Below are 18,251 nucleotides of genomic sequence, written 5' to 3'. Positions count from 1 at the left end.
GAACAGCTGTTGCCCTTTCAGAGAAACAAGACAAATGTATTGGCTAGACAGGGAGGGTAAAGAATTAAACCAAATGTTTATATATTTCCTAGTTGGTTTTTCACAGCCAATCTAAAGATGGATGATATCTTTAGCTTGCTTCAGCGACATTGCATTCTTGCTCTTTAAAATGTTTTCCGAATGGCTCACGCATGGCCTATGCACAAAACACCGTGCAATTTTGTTTACAGAACGATCCACCTAAGGGAATGCTCAGGGTTAAAACTGGATAGCAAAATCCCATTTAGTATTCTTTCTCAACCTGAAATTCTCTAGATATTCAGGACCAATCCCCACAATCTCTAGTACCAAGGACTAAGGTATAGCTGGGCACCATTTTCGGTTCCCAGGGTTACACAACTCACTAAGGAGTACATACACAGGGAAACAGTTACAGTGGGGCAAAAAAGTATTTAGTCAACCACCAATTGTGCAAGTTCTCCCACTTAAAAAGATGAGAGAGGCCTGTAATTGACATCATAGGTAGACCTCAACTGTGAGAGACAAAATGTAAAAAAAAGACCAAACAATCACATTGGCTGATTTGGAAATAATTTATTTGCAAATTATGGTGGAAAATAAGTATTTGGTCACCTACAAACAAGCAAGATTTCTGGCTCTCTCAGACCTGTACCTTCTTCTTTAGGAGGCTCCTCTGTCCTGCACTCATTACCTGTATCAATGGCACCCGTTCGAACTTGTCATCAGTATAAAAGACACCTGTCCACAACCTCAAACAGTCACACTCCAAACTCCACTATGGTGAAGACCAAAGAGCTGTCAAAGGACACCAGAAACAAAATTGTAGACCTGCACCAGGCTGGGAAGACTGAACCTGCAATAGGCAAGCAGCTTGGTGTGAACAAATCAATTGTGGGAGCAATAATTAGAAAATGGAAGACATACAAGACCACTGATAATCTCCCTCGATCTGGGGCTCCACGCAAGATCTCACCCCGTGGGCTCAAAATGATCCCAAGAACGGTGAGCAAAAATCCCAGGATCACACGGGGGGACCTAGTGAATGACCTGCAGAGAGCTGGGACCAACGTAACAAAGGCTACCATCAGTAACACACTACGCCGCCAGGGACTCAGATCCTGCAGTGCCAGACGTGTCCCCCTGCTTAAGTCAGTCCATGTCCGGGCCCATCTGAAGTTTGCTAGAGAGCATTTGAATGATCCAGAAGAGGATTGGGAGAATGTCATATGGTCAGATGAAACCAAAATAGAACTGTTTGGTAGAAACACAACTCGTCGTGTTTGGAGGAGAGAGAATGCTGAGTTGCATCCAAAGAACACCATACCTACTGTGAAGCACGGGGGTGGCAACATCATGCTTTGGGGCTGTTTTTCTGCAAAGGGACTAGGACGACTGATCTGTGTACAGGACAGAATGAATGGGGCCATGTATTGTGAGATTTTGAGTGCAAACCTCCTTCCATCAGCAAGGGCATTGAAGATGAAACGTGGCTGGGTCTTTTAACATGACAATGATTCCAAACATACTGCCCGGGCAATGAAGGAGTGGCTTCGTAAGAAGGTCCTGGAGTGGCCTAGCCAGTCTCCAGATCTCAACCCCATAGAAAACCTTTGGAGGGAGTTGAAAGTCCGTGTTGCCCAGCGACAGCCCCAAAACATCACTGCTTTAGAGGAGATCTGCATGGAGGAATGGGCCAACATACCAGCAACAGTGTGTGCCAACCTTGTGAAGACTTACAGAAAACGTTTGACCTCTGTCATTGCCAACAAAGGATATATAATGAAATATTGAGATGAACTTTTGATACTGACCAAATACTTATTTTCCAGCATAATTTGCAAATAAATTATTTCCAAATCAGCCAATGTGATTGTTTGGTCTTTTTTTTTTTACATTTTGTCTCTCACAGTTGAGGTCTACCTATGATGCCAATTACAGGCCTCTCTCATCTTTTTAAGTGGGAGAACTTGCACAATTGGTGGTTGACTAAATACTTTTTTGCCCCACTGTATATATGTCAATTTATACCATTGTCTCTCAAATTTGGCAACTTTTAAGATGTGTGGCTTCAACTTCTAGAATTCCCCTGACAGCCAAGTTTGAGAAACACTGATTTATATCTTGGTTATTGAAAATGAATGAAAATTCATGAAGCTTGCTTTCTTGGCAAAACGTGCTTGTAGAAGTTCTATTTGCCAGTGTGGAAAACAAATAATTATCAACTTATAACATGCATCAGGTGGGAAAGCAGATCTAAGAGGATCACTAGGTGACAAAAGAAAACACAGTGGCTTCTTATTATAGTTACCAGCAATCCTGGTTACAGGAAGAAGCAATGTGATCTCTTTATTTTAGGAAGCTAAATGTATTCTTTAGTTGGTTAAAGAAAACCTTTTTGCTCCTTTCCAATTAATAATGCCAGAAATCTTTTTTCAATATGGTCATAGTGATAATGGTGATCAGTTGACTTGTGATAAAAGTTTATTTATTCATTTTTTAAATCACCTCTTTATTACTTTATAAGAAACTCAAGGCAATAAGCATCCTCCTCTTTTTCTCCACAACAACACTTAGTAAGACTTCCCATGGCTGTGTAGGAAGTTACCAATTGTTTGCTGCAGCATCAATCCAGGCAGAATTACAAAATATTTCATATCACTACTTCTTTTACGCTTTTACTTATTCTTTTTAACAACCTGGGATAATGGTATATTAATTCCAGTTATTCTCTAATTTTGCTAATATCCCACTTCTTTCCAATTTAATTTGAGAGGACTTAATGAATACTTTAAAGAGGAGAGCTAATGAAAGATACAGGGTTTCCTCTGGTATATTTTATCAAAATGAAATTATTCTGTAAGGTTGGTAGATAATCTCCAGGGCAACCTGTTATTTAAGAGCTTATATGTTTTTTATGGTAAGAAATAAATATTTTAATAAATGTACAAATAAGTAAAGAAATAATTATAAAGTAGCATACCTTATGAAAACCAGAATTAAAATAAATTAATTATTATAACACTGCTGACCCCTTTATTAATTTAATTTAATTTATTAAACTTCTAGACCGCCCCCTCTCCCCGAAGGGACTCGGGGCGGTGTACAGGTACAAATTTAAAAACCATACACTCGATAATATACATAACTAAAATTGAATTAAATATCCCCTGTACAAATTTATAAGAATTAAAAACTTAAACCTTAAAACCAAACCATAAAATTTAAAAATACAAACTGAGGAGGGAAAGCTGGAATTAGGCCAGGCCGGCTAGATGAAACAGGTGGGTTTTGAGTTTCCGGTGGAAGGAGCGGAGGTCCGTAGTCGTTCTAATGTCAGGGGGAAGGTCATTCCAGAGGGTCGGGCCCATCACAGAGAAGGCCCTTCCCCTGGGCGTTGCCCGCTGGCACAACCTAGTGGACGGCACCCAGAGGAGTCCCTCTCTGTGTGAGCGAGTCGGCCAAAGGGATGTATGGGGCAGGATACCATTTTATCTTATCTCCCTCTAGTCTCCTTTTGCCTTAAACTTGAAAAGAGTTCAACATTGATAATCTTAGTCCTATTTGGCCCTTCAGTCAACTATTGAGCATTGATTTAATTGGAAGTAACAACCTATTTTCTAGCTTAATCAGAAACAAGTGGAAAAACATACTGGAAAGCACAAATTTACAAAGCAATATTGATTTGCAGTTGAGTATAATCATTCCTTGCAAGGCCACATTATATATAATGTCTACTGGCACAAGCCTCCTTTAACCTCATACTCATTGTAAAAGAAAATACTTTTTAACATACATTCCTCACAATTTTAGCAAAAGGAACAGATTAATCCATGCTGCAGCATTTAACATCTTCCTGTAAAAAAAATATCCCATTAGTGTAGTATAGAATTGTATTTGGAGAAAATGCTGAAAATTAATTAGCCCCACTTCCCTCATAAAATTATAGTTCCCAAGGCTCATTAGAGGATGAGAATCATCTTGAAGTCTTGGGTATGGTTATGGCTTTTAAGGCATAAACTGATTTCCCCCTTAGGGTTCCATTTCCTCAGCACAGAAGTCTCATCTTCTTATGCATTAAACATGATGTGTTTTTACTGTGCACTTGCTCTTCCTTCAGGGCCATTTGTCCGCCTTCTGAGGACAAATGGGCTGGGCCAAATCTCTGAAAGGATTCTGCTGAGAGCTCAAAAAAGAACCCTTGTGAAAAGAACCTCTCTTTGTGCCCTCTGTTTAAAGCAACAGTAGAACCAGACCATTTCTCCCTACTCCCCTTTGCTTTGTTGAGACATTTGCAAAGAAAAAAAAAACACCTCACATAAATTCCTTATTTGTTTTTTCCTTTCACAATAGCTCCAAGGCTGCCCGTGGAAAGCCTGTGGTTGGTGGCCGATGGAAGTGAAATGTGTTTCCTGTCTAGACTCTGAAGACAGCCATTCAATACATTTGATCCACTCTCCCAGTCTGTGTGGTTCAGATAAATGCACCAAGTTGTCTAGATTTCCCAGAAGAAGCTGCTTTCTAAAGGCCTCACTCTATAACTGCACAGCCCCAGCACTGCACGATGGAAATGGACAGATTACCTGTCACTCAAGTTAATAAATTTGTGTCTGTAAATAAAGCAACTCAAAAAGCTGTAATTATTTTCTTTGCCTAATTTTATCATTTGCTTTTTGCTGGGTAATTTTACAATCTCAAATAGAAAGGAACAGACTTCCTTTATTCCTGGAATTCTTCATATATATTGCTAAGAGAACATACCTTTAACAAAGTCATTCCAGCTTGGAATTTTATTTCTATTAATGGCTTTGTTATTGGAAGATGTCCATTTATCCTGTCAAGAACCTTATTTTTAGAGATCACCCAGATTTGAAAGCATTAGTGATAGTTCTTATGCAACACTCTCTAAACACATGGTACTTTATAACATGTACGACATGTTCTCCAGGTTATGTGTGGTATTTCCAAACTGTACTTCATAAAAGTTCTGGATCATGCAACCCACTGGATTCTGAACTCCAGTACCTCCCTCCAAGACCCCCCCCCCCAAAACACACACACACAGACACGCACACACATACCCCTTCAGTTTAGAATAGTGATGGCAAACATTTTCTGCTTGGGTACCAAAAGGTGCTGTTGCATGCGTGTGCAACCACACCCATAATGCAAGGCCCTCCCCCTACACATGCGTGCCCAACACCACCAGCCCGAACTTCCCTTGTGCATGTGTGCAGGCCCCATTGAAGCCTCCGGACTTCTGGTAGGCCCATTGGGCCATTTTTTTCCATCCCCAGGCTTTAGGACAGCCTCCGTAGCCTGTGGAGGCAAAAAACAGGCCTAACAGGCCTAACAGGCCTAACGGAAGTTCGTTTCCAAACTTCTGATAAGTCTGTTGGGCCCGTTTTTTGTCATCTACAGGCTCTGGAGGCTTTCTTGAATCCTGGGGAGGGTGAAAATGGCCTCCCCCACCCTCCGGAAGGCCGAAAATCAGCTGGCCAATGCGCACATGTGAGCTAGAACTGACATACGGCAACTCTTCGCGTGCCCTCAGATATGGCTCCGCATGCCACCTGTGGCATGTGTGCCATAGGTTTGCCATCCCGGGTTAGAACCTATCTTCAAGGAATTTTCAAGACAATTGCTTACTAAGCAACAATTTGCTGTTTTCAATAGCAGCAGCAACGTTTGTTCAGCAAACAAAGTTTGTTCAGAGAAGAAGCTGAAACCAACCAATTGGCAAAGTTCTCACATCTTCATGGGGTTCAAATGAGTTGGCCATGCAAGCACTTTGGGCACTTTTCTTCCAGACAAACATCATGTTATAGATTTATACTCTTTCTTTCTTTGTGTTATGTCTCGGACTAATATTTATGCAAGTAGTAACAAAATCTGACTTTCTTTAGCCTTGAGATTAGCCAAACTAATCCTTGGTAGCCAAACTAAAACTTGGATGTAAAAAAACTGCTGTCAAACATTTTCCTCTATATAACACAAGGTGGAGCTTTGACATCTGCTTCTATCTCTCCCTACCATAATCACATCTTGCTCTCTATTGTGCCTGTTGATGCCAAGCTCCTGGCACAGTTTCATCCAGCGATACCAGTCAGACTATCTTCTGACCTATGGCTGAAATTTAGCCAGAGAGCTAAGTCAGAAAGTAGACATAGGACAATATATTGTCCTAAAGGAACTTCCTCGTGTTGTCCATGGATTGTTTCATCTCTGTCCTGAAGTCCGTTGATTGCATAAATTATTGAGTACAATCATATTCAAAATAAATTGCTAATACAGAGTCATCAATTAAGATTGAGAATCTGCTATGTGTGAGGCTATATATTTGCTATGCTCCCCAGAGAAACAGAGTTTAAACAGCTAAATAAGAAGGCATCTCTTATTGCTTTTCAAAATAAAAGCTTCCCAAATTGTGTTTGTTCTCAAATAGCGAAAGGGTAACAAAATGAATCAAATCTTTCAATTCCCCACAAAACACAAGTGACCGAGTCCTGCAACTTATCTGCAACAATTATTTTGATCATCATAGTCCTTGTGACTAATTACAAGAAATGTAGCCCTGATTGCTGAAAACTTGCTCTTTTCGTCTTACATATTAAATGACAATACTTAAGAATATCTTAGGTATCAAGTGGATAAAGTCACTAGGATTCATTCATCATTGCACTCTAACTGGTCTGACCTGGTTAAGTTGTTTGATTCACAATCATACCTAGTTACTTGAGATGAGTTTGATCCTGTAATCTCTGAGAAATTGGGCAGGATTTTTAACATTTTTCTCCTGGCCACAAGCTTCTTGCACAGTTATTGTTTTTATTGTATATCTTTTTGTATTTATTGTTATGTTAATTTTGTTTTTAAATCCAGTGTTGTCTGGAATGAGATAACTAAACAACTAAAAATTGAAAATGGCGTTTAGTGATTTGGAGACTGTAAGAGAAGTAACAGTTCTCAAAACTGGTCCTGGTGGCTATATTTCTCTTTTGAACTTGTTGCTGGTCCTTCATACTCAGAATCTTTGCAAGAAATATCGGCAATGTAGAAGGTACTAGTCCTGGCAGCATGCTCTTATTCATGCCTTTGATTAAGGAGGTAGTCATCTCCTTTGATACAAAAATCAAAGTGAATTCATTTAGTGCAGTAAACTAACCACGAACCTGAGTGAGGTTTCTTTATTAAAACTAATTTTAAATGAGCGTCAGACATTTGTCATTGTGACATTTGTCATGGTGATCTTCCGAGGTGTGTTACATAGCAGGTTCAGTTTGGTTTCTAAGAACTGGTTGCTAAATTATTGCACCCATTACAACTAAGTTAAAACCTCACATTTTTCCTGTTGTGCTTGACAAGCTGGCTTATCCAGGCAGGGTTGGAAGAAAAACCTGGAATGTGACATAGAGAAAGCTTTGCATGCTAGACAATCTGAAGCTCTAATAGAGCTATATTTCATGTTTCCAGTTAGACAGGCTGCCAGGTAGACAGAGGGAAATGTATTTCTTATCATTAAGTGTATTAAAACTAATGGAACTTGGGCAGTAATAAAGAATGTAACTTATTTTGGTTCTTTTTAAATAGAGTTTAATATGAGTAATTCTGGTTTATGGATGAACATTTCTCCATTTGAAAAAAAATGCTTAGTTCAATAGGGCACAAAACTGTATTATGTCAGTATCATTCTATCAAAGTGATTTTTTTATAATCATGAATTACTCTCAACCGGTGGAGCCTTTTCACTTGCTTTAATTATCTGTTGCCATATAAATAATATGAATGTTGGATGGGTGGGTGGGTGGGGAGTTAAATATAAATCTAGCTATTCATGTTTTTAGAACCACACCCATAAGGAATATCAAGTAATGTCTTCAATTCTCTGATAAAAGCAACCAGGACCAAATTTTCTACATTTTTACAACAGACATAAGTAATATCCAGAATGATCTCTTTCCATTTTGGCCTAGGTTTCTTAATGGTGGATTTACAATTGTTATAATCAGTTTGTTTTACCAGTTGTCATTTTCTTTTAACTTTTCCAAACACTGTGGACTTCTCAAGGGATTTGGGTCTCCACATGATGCCCAAGATATAACTGATCATTAATCTGATCATTAGATATTTGAATGAGAATTCCAGCTTAATTTGTTCTATGATGCATTTTCCTGGGTGCCTAAGAAAATCATTTTATGTAGATGGTATTATTTAGAGAACATTTCTGAATTGGTGAGATCAAGCTGCTGAGAAAGTGGATGCTATCTCAAAGGTAAGGGGCAAGGGCACACAAAGCTTGAGGTATTCTAGTGGACCACCATTTAAGTATGAGCCAGCAGTATGTTGCAGCCATCAAAAAAGTCAATGCAGTCCTAGGGTGCATCAACAAAAGGATAGCGTCAACATCAAAAAATGATTATACTGCTCTATACTGCATTAGTGAGGCCACACTTGGAATATTGCATCTAGTTCTGGTCACTATGATACAAAAAAGATGCCAAGACGTGTAGAAAGAATGCCAAGAAGAGCAACAAAGATAATTAGGGGACTGGAGGCTAAATCATAGAATGAACTGTTAAGGGAACTAGGTATAACAAAGAGAAAGATTAGGGATGACATGACAACTGTCTTCCAGTACTTGAGGAGTGGTCACGGAGAAGAGGGCGTAGGTTATTCTCTTTGGTTATTCTCCAAAGCACATGAGGGCAGAACAAGAAGCAATGGGTGGAGGCTCATTAAAGAGCAATTCGACCTGGAATTAAAGAGAAACTTTGTGACAGTGAGAATAATTAAACAATGGAACAGCTTCCCTACTGGAGCTGTGGGTGCCCAATCACTGGAGGTTTTCAAGACAAGGACTGGACATAATATGCCCAGGATGGTATAAGATCTCCTGCCTTCTTTGACTAGCAGAATTCCATGATCTCTTCTAGCCCCATGATTCTATATTTCTGTTTCAGTGAGAACCATCTTATTGGCTTTGTTGTGACTTGTGTTTAGAAGCATTGGTACATCCTGATTATTAACTATTTTGAAACTTCTGCTTTTGAAGGACTAGCATAATATATGATTCTCAGAATCAGTCATTGCCTTATTAACACCCCTTATTCCCTTGCCCCATAACAAATCAGAAAAAAGTAACTCACTTAACTAATGCCAAGTGCCATGTAAAGGAAAGCCTGCACTGAAACCATTTAAAGTCAAAAGATTAGTTTTTGAGTCATGTACTTTCATGTTGCCTCTTGCCTCTGTTTTATGAAACTCTACAAAATGCAAGAAGTGTAGTTTTTGTGCCTAGCTCAGGCATCCCTGAAAAAGGCAGCTCAAGATTTATTACCTATATGAAAACTCCCCATTTATCCTTATGTAGGCTTTAGATGCAGCAACAGTATTTTATTATTATTATTATTTTATTTTTCTGCATAACAATATTTAAAAACGGTGAAAGTGAGGATGAAGTACTATTTTTCTAAGCCTTACAAGGTGATATTACTGAATACATTTGATATATTCATACAAACACATTGGTTTCTCTTACAATTTATGGTCAAACATACATGTACCTTCTGGTGCTGAGGTCTTCCATATTTTCAGTTGGTATATATTTGGACTATAAATAGTCCTTAGTTAACAACAATAATTGGCACTGTTTACAAGACTCATATATGATTTAAAAATCTAAACACTATTTAAAATTCCTTTCCTTCTTCTTACAGATATACACATATCAATACAAGGAGGAACAAAACTGCTTTCAGAAATAATAAAACTAATTAAGGAGTGGAAACCTGTATATTGAATGACAATTTCCTGAAGTTTTAGATAATAAGGAAATGAGTTGCTCAGCAACATCTAGAGCAGTAGTTCAGGATCCCTTTGGGGGTCGAATGACCCTTTCACAGGGGTCACCTAAGTCCATTGGAAAACATGTATTTTCGATGGTCTTAGGAACTGAGACACCAATTTTATGGTTAGGGGTCACCACAACATGAGGAACTGTATTAAAGGGTCTCGGCATTGGGAAGGTTGAGAACCACTCATCTAGAGGGTAAATATATCCTTTATTCAGGTTATATATAATTCACATTTTCTCCTAGAATTCATGAAAACTATTCGGTCATTGCCTGCTTTAGGATCAAGCCTGAACATGAAGTGCTGGGTGTGTGAGTTTTGATTGGCACAATCTGGAAAGAGCTGAAAATTCCTACAGAAGGAGGTGATATCTTGATTCCACTTGTACACAATAGAGGGTTGAGAATATAGCTGTCATAAAATTGTTGAGAAAGACTTCCTAGTCAAAAGGCTTTTTCTTGATTAGTGAGAAATATAATTAAAACTCACAATTCTCTCAATACTTAGGAGAGATTATTACACATTAAAAAGCATAAGCCAAAATCATAAAAGATTCTCTACTCTAAATCATTGTCAAGGAACATAGATGTCCAAAGGTGGGGGTGGCAAAAGGTGGAATACATGAAATGACATAATTGTGTCAGTGTCGTGACTTATGTACTTGTACTAGATGGAAATAAACAAGGGCATAATTATGTATTTTACATAAAGTCATTCCTGCATTTGGTATTATTTTGACATAGTTGTAGTTTGGTGTGAATACCATTGCTATGTGTATGTTTATATGTATTCACTCACAGAGAAAAATAATCTTTCATTGCAAAATCAGGACACATTTGTTGTTAGCAGAGGAGTAAAGATTATAGACTCACTGGTTGTGGAATCCATCCATGTCAAATAGTTATGATCAGATCCAGAATTAATGCCAGTAGATGGCATATGTGTTGGTGGTATATTTACACATTGGAAATAGATAACTCTGCCATTACTCATAAACAACGCAAAAACTTCAGCCCAACTAAAATCCAAACAATATAGTCAAATAATAAAAGTATTCTAAAAAGAAAAGAAAACATATGAAAAATACTATTGCAATAGATTCATATTACTATTACAATACATATAAAAGAGAAAAATTATTCTACATTAATGCTAATATAAATGGTCTGAGGGTTATGCTTAGAACTGAGCACGTGACAGTACACTGCATATGTCTCTCAGTTACAGGGATGGAAGCAATAGTGCAAAATATTCTCTTGGGATTGGACTTGGATTGATATTTAATGACTCCAGGCTGATTCCTCTCTTGATTCTGCCCCCAGGCTCTGCTTCTTCGTCTCCTGCTATCTTGAATAAATTAGCAGAATGGTGGGATAAAATTGCTTTTGGTTCTCCCTTTGCCATTTTAGCCAAACTGTGCTCATCAGACCAGTACACTCTTTACTATTAACAAGAAATGCATAGGTATGATTAAGACTGATAATGTAGTGTACACTTTCTTTATTTTATGGTAGTAAAAACTGCCATTTGAAGGCCTCTGTCATGGATAATCTTATGGAATGGCTGCGTGATCTGTTTACCATCTGTGTAAAGGCAGAATCTGTCTGATAGAATGGAAGAATATAAATTATGGTTCTTCCTTTCAAGAGTAAATGTAGAGCTGTAGTGGGACTAATTTATTAAGTGTGTTTATTATGCTGTTTGGCAGAATTTTCATTGTAAACCTATGAGGACTGTCAAGAAGCAAAATGTGAAACGTAGTTTTATACCAGGCAGGGGATACACAGCTAAGACTTTTGCTCTGATTGTGAGAACTAATGTTTATTATACTGCATGTTTAGTAGTTTTAGAGCAAACATAATAAAGTAAATAGACCCAACTTCTGATATATATATATTTCATAAATATGAAGATTGGTTACTAGATGAAATAAATGTGTTATAAAAAGGAAGTAAAGCATTTGCTGAGAATAGAATTCTCAACCCTGAGCATGGAGTAAGTAAAGAATGTGTGATGTCTTGTTGCTTGTTGAATATGTACAAATAGATAAGGAATGCTCTAGGTCCGTGATGGCGAACTTGTGGCACGCGGAGCCATTTGTCAGGGCACGCGAGGCGCTGCCCTGTCAGCTGGCCAACGCGCATGCGCGCACTGGCCAACTGAGTTCATCTTTTTAAAAGCTATTTTTCGCCTTCCCCAGGCTCCAGAGGCTTTATAGGAGCCTGGAGAGGGCGAAAAGAGCCTCCCCCGCCCCCCCGGAGGCTTCAGGACCGTCCCTGAAGCCTTCGGAATGCTTAAAACCACCCTCCGAGCAAACCGGAAGTGACTTCCGGTTTGCTCGGAGGGTGGTTTTAAGCACTCCGAAGGCTTCAGGGACCGTCCGAGGCTTCCCTGATGCCTTCAGAGCGCTTAAAACGACCCTCCGAGCAACCTGGAAGTCACTTCCGGTTTGCTCGGAGGGTGGTTTTAAGCACTCCGAAGGCTTCAGGGGCCGCCCGAGGCTTCCCTGATGCCTTCGGAGCGCTTAAAACGACCCTCCGAGCAACCCAGAAGTCACTTCCGGTTTGCTCGGAGGGTGGTTTTAAGTGCTCCGAAGGCTTCAGGGACCATCCGAGGCTTCCCTGATGCCTTTGGAGCGCTTAAAACGACCCTCCGAGCAACCCGGAAGTCACTTCCGGGTTGCTCGGAGGGTGGTTTTAAGCGCTCCGAAGGCTTCAGGGAAGCCTCTGGACAGTCCCTGAAGCCTCCGGAGGGCCTCCGGGGTCGGGGGAGGCTCTTTTCGCCCTCCCCAGGCTCCTATAAAGCCCCTGGAGCCTGGGGAGGGCAAAAAAACATGTAAAAGTGGGGGAGGTGGTCGTGCGTTTTGCGCGCATGCGCACTGGGGTGGTCGCGCGTTGCATTATGGGTGTGGCACGACCCCCCTGCACTCCCCCCACTTGTGGCACGCGAGCCAAAAAAGGTTCGCCATCACTGCTCTAGGTGATATTGTGGGATTGTGAATGTATGCACAATAGAGTCATGCCTGAGACATTGGCTGAGTATCTGAATGAATTTCAGTGAATATTAGATAAACCATATAAGGAATATGAGTCCGAAAATTAATGTGACAAAGATCAAGGCAATTGTATTAAATAAGAAAATGAGGTGAATGAAAATGGTAATAACTGAGCAAATAAATGAATTAGTAGACCTTGATAGAAAATTTACAAAAGATGGAAAAATTAACGGATGACTTTTTAACATGGGCAAGTGTTAATAATATTATATGGTTCTGCAGTTATGAATAACTGTGCGCTTTATGGAAATTAGTTTGTATGAAGAGTACAAATGCACTGGAGTGAAAATAGGTATGGGTGATAAAACAAACAGAGGTTGGATCAATGTTGCTGGGAACACATATTGGCAGGCATTGACCTGGGTAACAAGCTTCCAAGAAACAATGGATGGAAACGAAAGAGAGAATCAACCTAGAACTAAGGAGAAAATTCCTAACGGTGAGATCAATCAAGCAATGGAACAGCTTGCCTTCAAAAGTTGTGGGTGAGCCATCCCTGGAGGCTCTCAAAAAGAGACTGGACAATCATTTGTCTAAAGTTCTCCTGCTTGAGCAGGGGGTTGGACTAGAAGATCTCCAAGGTCCTTTATTATTCTATGTTCTATAAATATATGGTCTTAAAAATAACCAGGACCACCAAAGTGTAGAGACTTTAAAGATTACAACTATTGACTGAAACTGCATCAGGTATAGAGGATGCGGTTTCTGCAAACCAGTTTTAATTTCATTATGTCAATATGTTTTCTTTTCCATCTCATGTCTTTATTTGGCTTAATGTTTGTTACTCTCTTGCTTTCCTCAAAGGAAATACTGTAGAGTCAAACTTAATTTCATTAAGGGCTACATCAGGGTTGTGTTTGACCTTGGGGGGCTGGGTGGGTGTGACCAGGGTGGGCATGGCCAGTTCAATGTCATTCGTGTTGAGGGCACTTTTGGTGACCTGGGTGGGGCTGGGTGGGGATCAATTGTCTCCAGCTCCATTTTTGGCTGTAACAGCCTCCTGCAGCCCTTTGCCAGTAAAAATGGAGCTCATTTTTGCTGGCAGAGGCACCGCAGACCAGTCCTTTGCTGTTTCCAGGGTGGCCCTCAGGCCAGATCTAAGCACCCTGTCAGCTGGATCTGGCCTGCGGGCCTTGAGTTTGACACCCCTACTGTAGACTGATGGATCTATATGGTTGCTTGACATAACAGGACTTCTGCAGGGAATCAGCCACAAAAATGCCTCCAACAAGACAGTATAAGAGACAAGTAAGAACCTGTGTGAAATCAGTAAAATTGGTGGTTTCTTTATGATGAATGCAAGGCAAGTTTTGCTTGTTCCTGAGCTGCATGAAACAAAATTTTCTCATATAATGATTTCTTCTTCTAGGGTGTCTCTGAATCATCTCTGCCTTCCCATAAGGAGGTGTTGCTGATGACAAAAATGGCCAGAGATTTTCTAGGAGAAGGTGTGGCATGAACTCACAGACAGATTTAAGGAGAAACTTCAGAGTAAGTCGCTGGCCTGGGCCAGATTACTGCCAACCTTTTCCTAAAACTCACTAGTTTTCTACTGTAATTCTTTAATATCACCAATAAGACCCTGAATCGAAACTTAATTCAGCAAAAACTCCACAGACAAATGCTGTTATATTGTTGGAACGGAAATTTGCTGTGTGTGAATATAGGCATCAAAGTAAACCAAGCAAGTTCCCACAAATCAGGAGCAGGAAAAAAACACCAAAGCAGTATTGTTTCATTTTATACATATACAAAGATACTTCAATATTCAGCAGTATCACAAGTGACATTTGACTGCAGGCTGCAGTAACAGTAGAACCCTTCTCTAATTATTAACTCCACAAGTGAAAACCACACTTATCAATGCTGAAACTCAACCAGCCTGAAGGTATTTCTATATTACAGCCATAGAGACATGCAAATCAAATATTGTTCTTGTTTATCGTATAATAATGCATTTAAGTACAGTAATATCTTAGGCCAAATATAACACAGGGTAAATTACAGGCATCGCCTATAAGTTGTCCATTTTAACTATTCATTTCTTCTCTTTTGTATGTATAGAATTCTTAGTAGATATGTTTGTGATGCTTCATGAAATTATTATTTTTTCACATGCATATCAATCAGAAAATAATAATGGTGTAATAATCTTATCTTCATTTTAGGAATGGTGTTAAAACTAATAGATGTTCTTCCTGAAGAAGCAGTAACATTACATAATAATAATAACATTATTCTAAGTAATTTCTTAGAATTTATTTCTTGAGTTGCACATGCATTGCATTATGGATGTGGGTGTGCCATGCATGCATGCTTTTGGCACACAACGACAAAAAGGTTATCCATCACTGGTATAGGAAATGACTAAGATAAGAAGTTTGGGGTCAAAATTGGTGCTATATAATATTTACAATGCATAGCAAATGATTTGTCAATCATGGTTTTCAATTGGTAAAAGTTGTGGTTTTTTTCTAGGACAACCTCATATAAAATATGCTATAGTAGTTTAGGCAAGATCGTACTAAGTCATGCATTATAACAGCTCTGTTGACTTTTCCCAGGAAGATGAGTAGCCAAAGCAGATAAGGACACCGCATAATTGTTGCCTTCTGGATTGAAGCCACAAACTTAATATTTCAATGTAAGAGCCCTCAGGAATGGTTGTGCTGCTTATCTCTTAATTAAAATGAATGTTAATTCAAGTTACCCCACACTTCCAAGATCAATCTTTGCATTTTAAACATTCTCAGTATATTAGTGCAAATAAGCAATAGGGTATGCATGCAATTTTTTCCATAATGAGGAAAAAAATAAAAGTTATGTCACTTGTGATACTGCTGAATATTGAAGTCTCTTTGTATATTTGGGAGAGCTGAAGGACATACAATGTTTTCCTGAAAATAATACCTCTCCGGATAATAAGCCCAATCAGACTTTTGAGCACATGCACTAAAATAAGCCCTCCCCCAAAAATAAGCCCTCCCCTAAAATATTTAAAAACATGTGCAGCCAGTCCCTGCCATTTCCGGGGAGGGGGATTGTCCCACGTGCCCTACATGCACCTGCAATCCATGCAGAACCTTGTGGAGGCTGCTCCCACAAATTCTAGCTGCCGTGCCCCTTCTCTTAGTGGCGGCAGCAAAAAGAGCAGCAGGCCCAGAGTGCTAGGGCTGGCAAGAGTGGGACAGAACCAGGGACAGAACTTCCGGCCCTCTTGTTCAGTTGATCCACAGGCCATGGGCCGAGGTTAAGGGGCCTCCTGCACATAAATATAATAAGACCTCTCTGAAAATAAGGGCAAGCACTTATTTGAGGGTTCAAAAGAAAGTATTTTCAGGGAAACACTGTAGTTTGATCATACCTTCTGATGTACCATATTTTTCAGAGTATAAGACACACCAGAGTATAAGACGCACCAAGATTTTGAAGAGGCAAATTAAAAAAAAGGGGGCAAAATTGAGCAAAAAAAAAAATGGCCAATTTTTCTCTCATTTCTGCCCTCCCCAACCCCCAGGAGCACTGTATAAGCCTCCTAAAGGCTCTTCAAGGCCATTTTGGTGAAGGGGGTGGGTTTTCGGGAGACAAAAATGCTGTATTGTATAAGATGCACCCAGATTTTGAGCCTCTTTTTTGAGGGAAAAATGCATCTTATACTCAAACAAATACGGTATTTCCTATGATACCCTTTCATCAGGGTACAGGATTAAACTTCTTATGGTTTAATCCTGTATAAACAAGCACACATCCACAGAAATGAATAAATGCTGACTTAACCAATGCTAAAGCCCTCCATCTTTCACTTGCCTTGCTTTCCCACATTCTGTGTGATTGAAGCCTAGTATGTGAGTCACTCCAGATCTATATCTGTGCCAAGACCTAAGCAAAGCCCTATTTCTCTCTCTCTCTCTCTCTCTCTCTCTCTCTCTCTCTCTCTCTCTCTCTCTCTCTCTCTCTCTCTCTCTCTCTCTCTCTCCTTTTCCCATGCCAGGTAACCACAATAAGATCATTAAACTTTCTGTAGGGTTCTACAGGACTAGTTTCAGGGACATTAAAAAAAAAACCACACAGGTGTGTCTTTTGTTTGACAATATTCCGCCCCATGATGTCATCACTTTGGGGAGTGTAGTAGCAATTATCTTTCCCACCCATATAATTCTTTAACCCAGGGGTGTCCAAACTTGGGAACTTTAAGACTTGTGGACTTCAACTGCCAGAATTCCCCAGCCAGCCATGCTGGGGAATTCTGGGAGTTGAAGTCCACAAGTCTTAAAGTTCCCAAGTTTGGACACCCCTGCTTTAACCCCTTTCCCCCCTTTTGGTTCCCACTGTGCTTAGAAATTATTTGAAGCATTTTGCTGTCACACAAATTTAGATCATATTTTCTACTTTGAAAAATCCAAACATATTCATAATTGTGCAAACAATGCAGCATTAATTCAGAGCAAAAGCCAGGCAGTGTTTTGGGATTTGAGGTTAAAAAATAATTTTTCCACATAAGAAAGACAATAAATAGCTGTAGTCACAGTGACCTAGATTTCATTGAAGAAGGGGGCTTAACATGAGATATGTCAGCAATCACACAAAGTTTTTCTAAAGTTTGGTATTTTGGAGAAATTATGCAGAAGAGGTACAGAACTCCCACTGTTGTTGGCATAATATACAGAAATGAAGCATTTCTATGCAGCTCTTTTGATGTCTGTTTATGATCCCCAGAAAATTTCCTTCCATTATTAGAGCACGCCTTATCTTAGTCAAGCTTATAAATGTGTATTAAAATCTTGTTACAGCTTGTTAATAATTCAGATCAAAATGGAAAGCCCACAGAGTAATTTCTAATTCTTGTCCCTTGTAAAAACATAGTTGTATTGATTTTTGGTCAGCATCTCTAAAGAACACTCATAGACTTGCCTTTTCTTATTATTTACATTGTCAGAAATATACTAAACATATATTTTTGTGTTGCTGTAACTGACACTGCTTTGCAAATACTGAGCCATATCATGTCACTGATGTGCAGTTTTGTCACTTTTTAATTACAGACTTCACCATACCTACATTCTTACAACTAATTCTTCTCAAGGTCTTAGACAACCACCAACATCGAACCCCAAACCCAAAATGTTGCATTTCATACATGTTTTCTCCCTGAACAAGACATAACTTCAGTGTAAATATGGATGTTATAAATCTATTTATTGGAATTTATACCCAATATATTTGAAGTTTTAAAACTATCATGATGGATAGTCACTAACGCTAGCACATTACATATTAGAGACCTTTAACATTTTCCAGGATTGCTGGCAATAAGTTTTTATACATT

General features: G+C 39.3%; 2 protein-coding genes across 2 annotated transcripts in view; one reads left to right on the top strand and one right to left on the bottom strand.

Annotated features, from left to right (window-relative positions):
• The window catches only part of TNNT2 (troponin T2, cardiac type), a gene marked incomplete at its 5' end in the record, with an annotated part of 33,704 nt that extends 29,050 nt beyond the window's left edge, over positions 1–4,654 (top strand). Inside the window, one exon of the mRNA XM_081949178.1 lies at positions 4,372–4,654. Coding sequence (XP_081805304.1) covers positions 4,372–4,420 — 49 coding nt within the window. The 3' untranslated portion in view covers positions 4,421–4,654. The remainder of the gene's footprint in view (positions 1–4,371) is intronic.
• PKP1 (plakophilin 1) overlaps positions 1–18,251 on the bottom strand; it is a 93,649-nt gene that overhangs the window by 18,855 nt on the left and 56,543 nt on the right. The window lies entirely within an intron of this gene.

The sequence above is a fragment of the Natrix helvetica genome, assembly GCF_964273705.1.
Source record: "Natrix helvetica genome assembly, chromosome: 3".
In the NCBI taxonomy this organism is placed as follows: domain Eukaryota; kingdom Metazoa; phylum Chordata; class Lepidosauria; order Squamata; family Natricidae; genus Natrix; species Natrix helvetica.
Note: the sequence above shows the minus strand (reverse complement) of the source record. Positions and strands in the feature narration are given on the sequence as shown.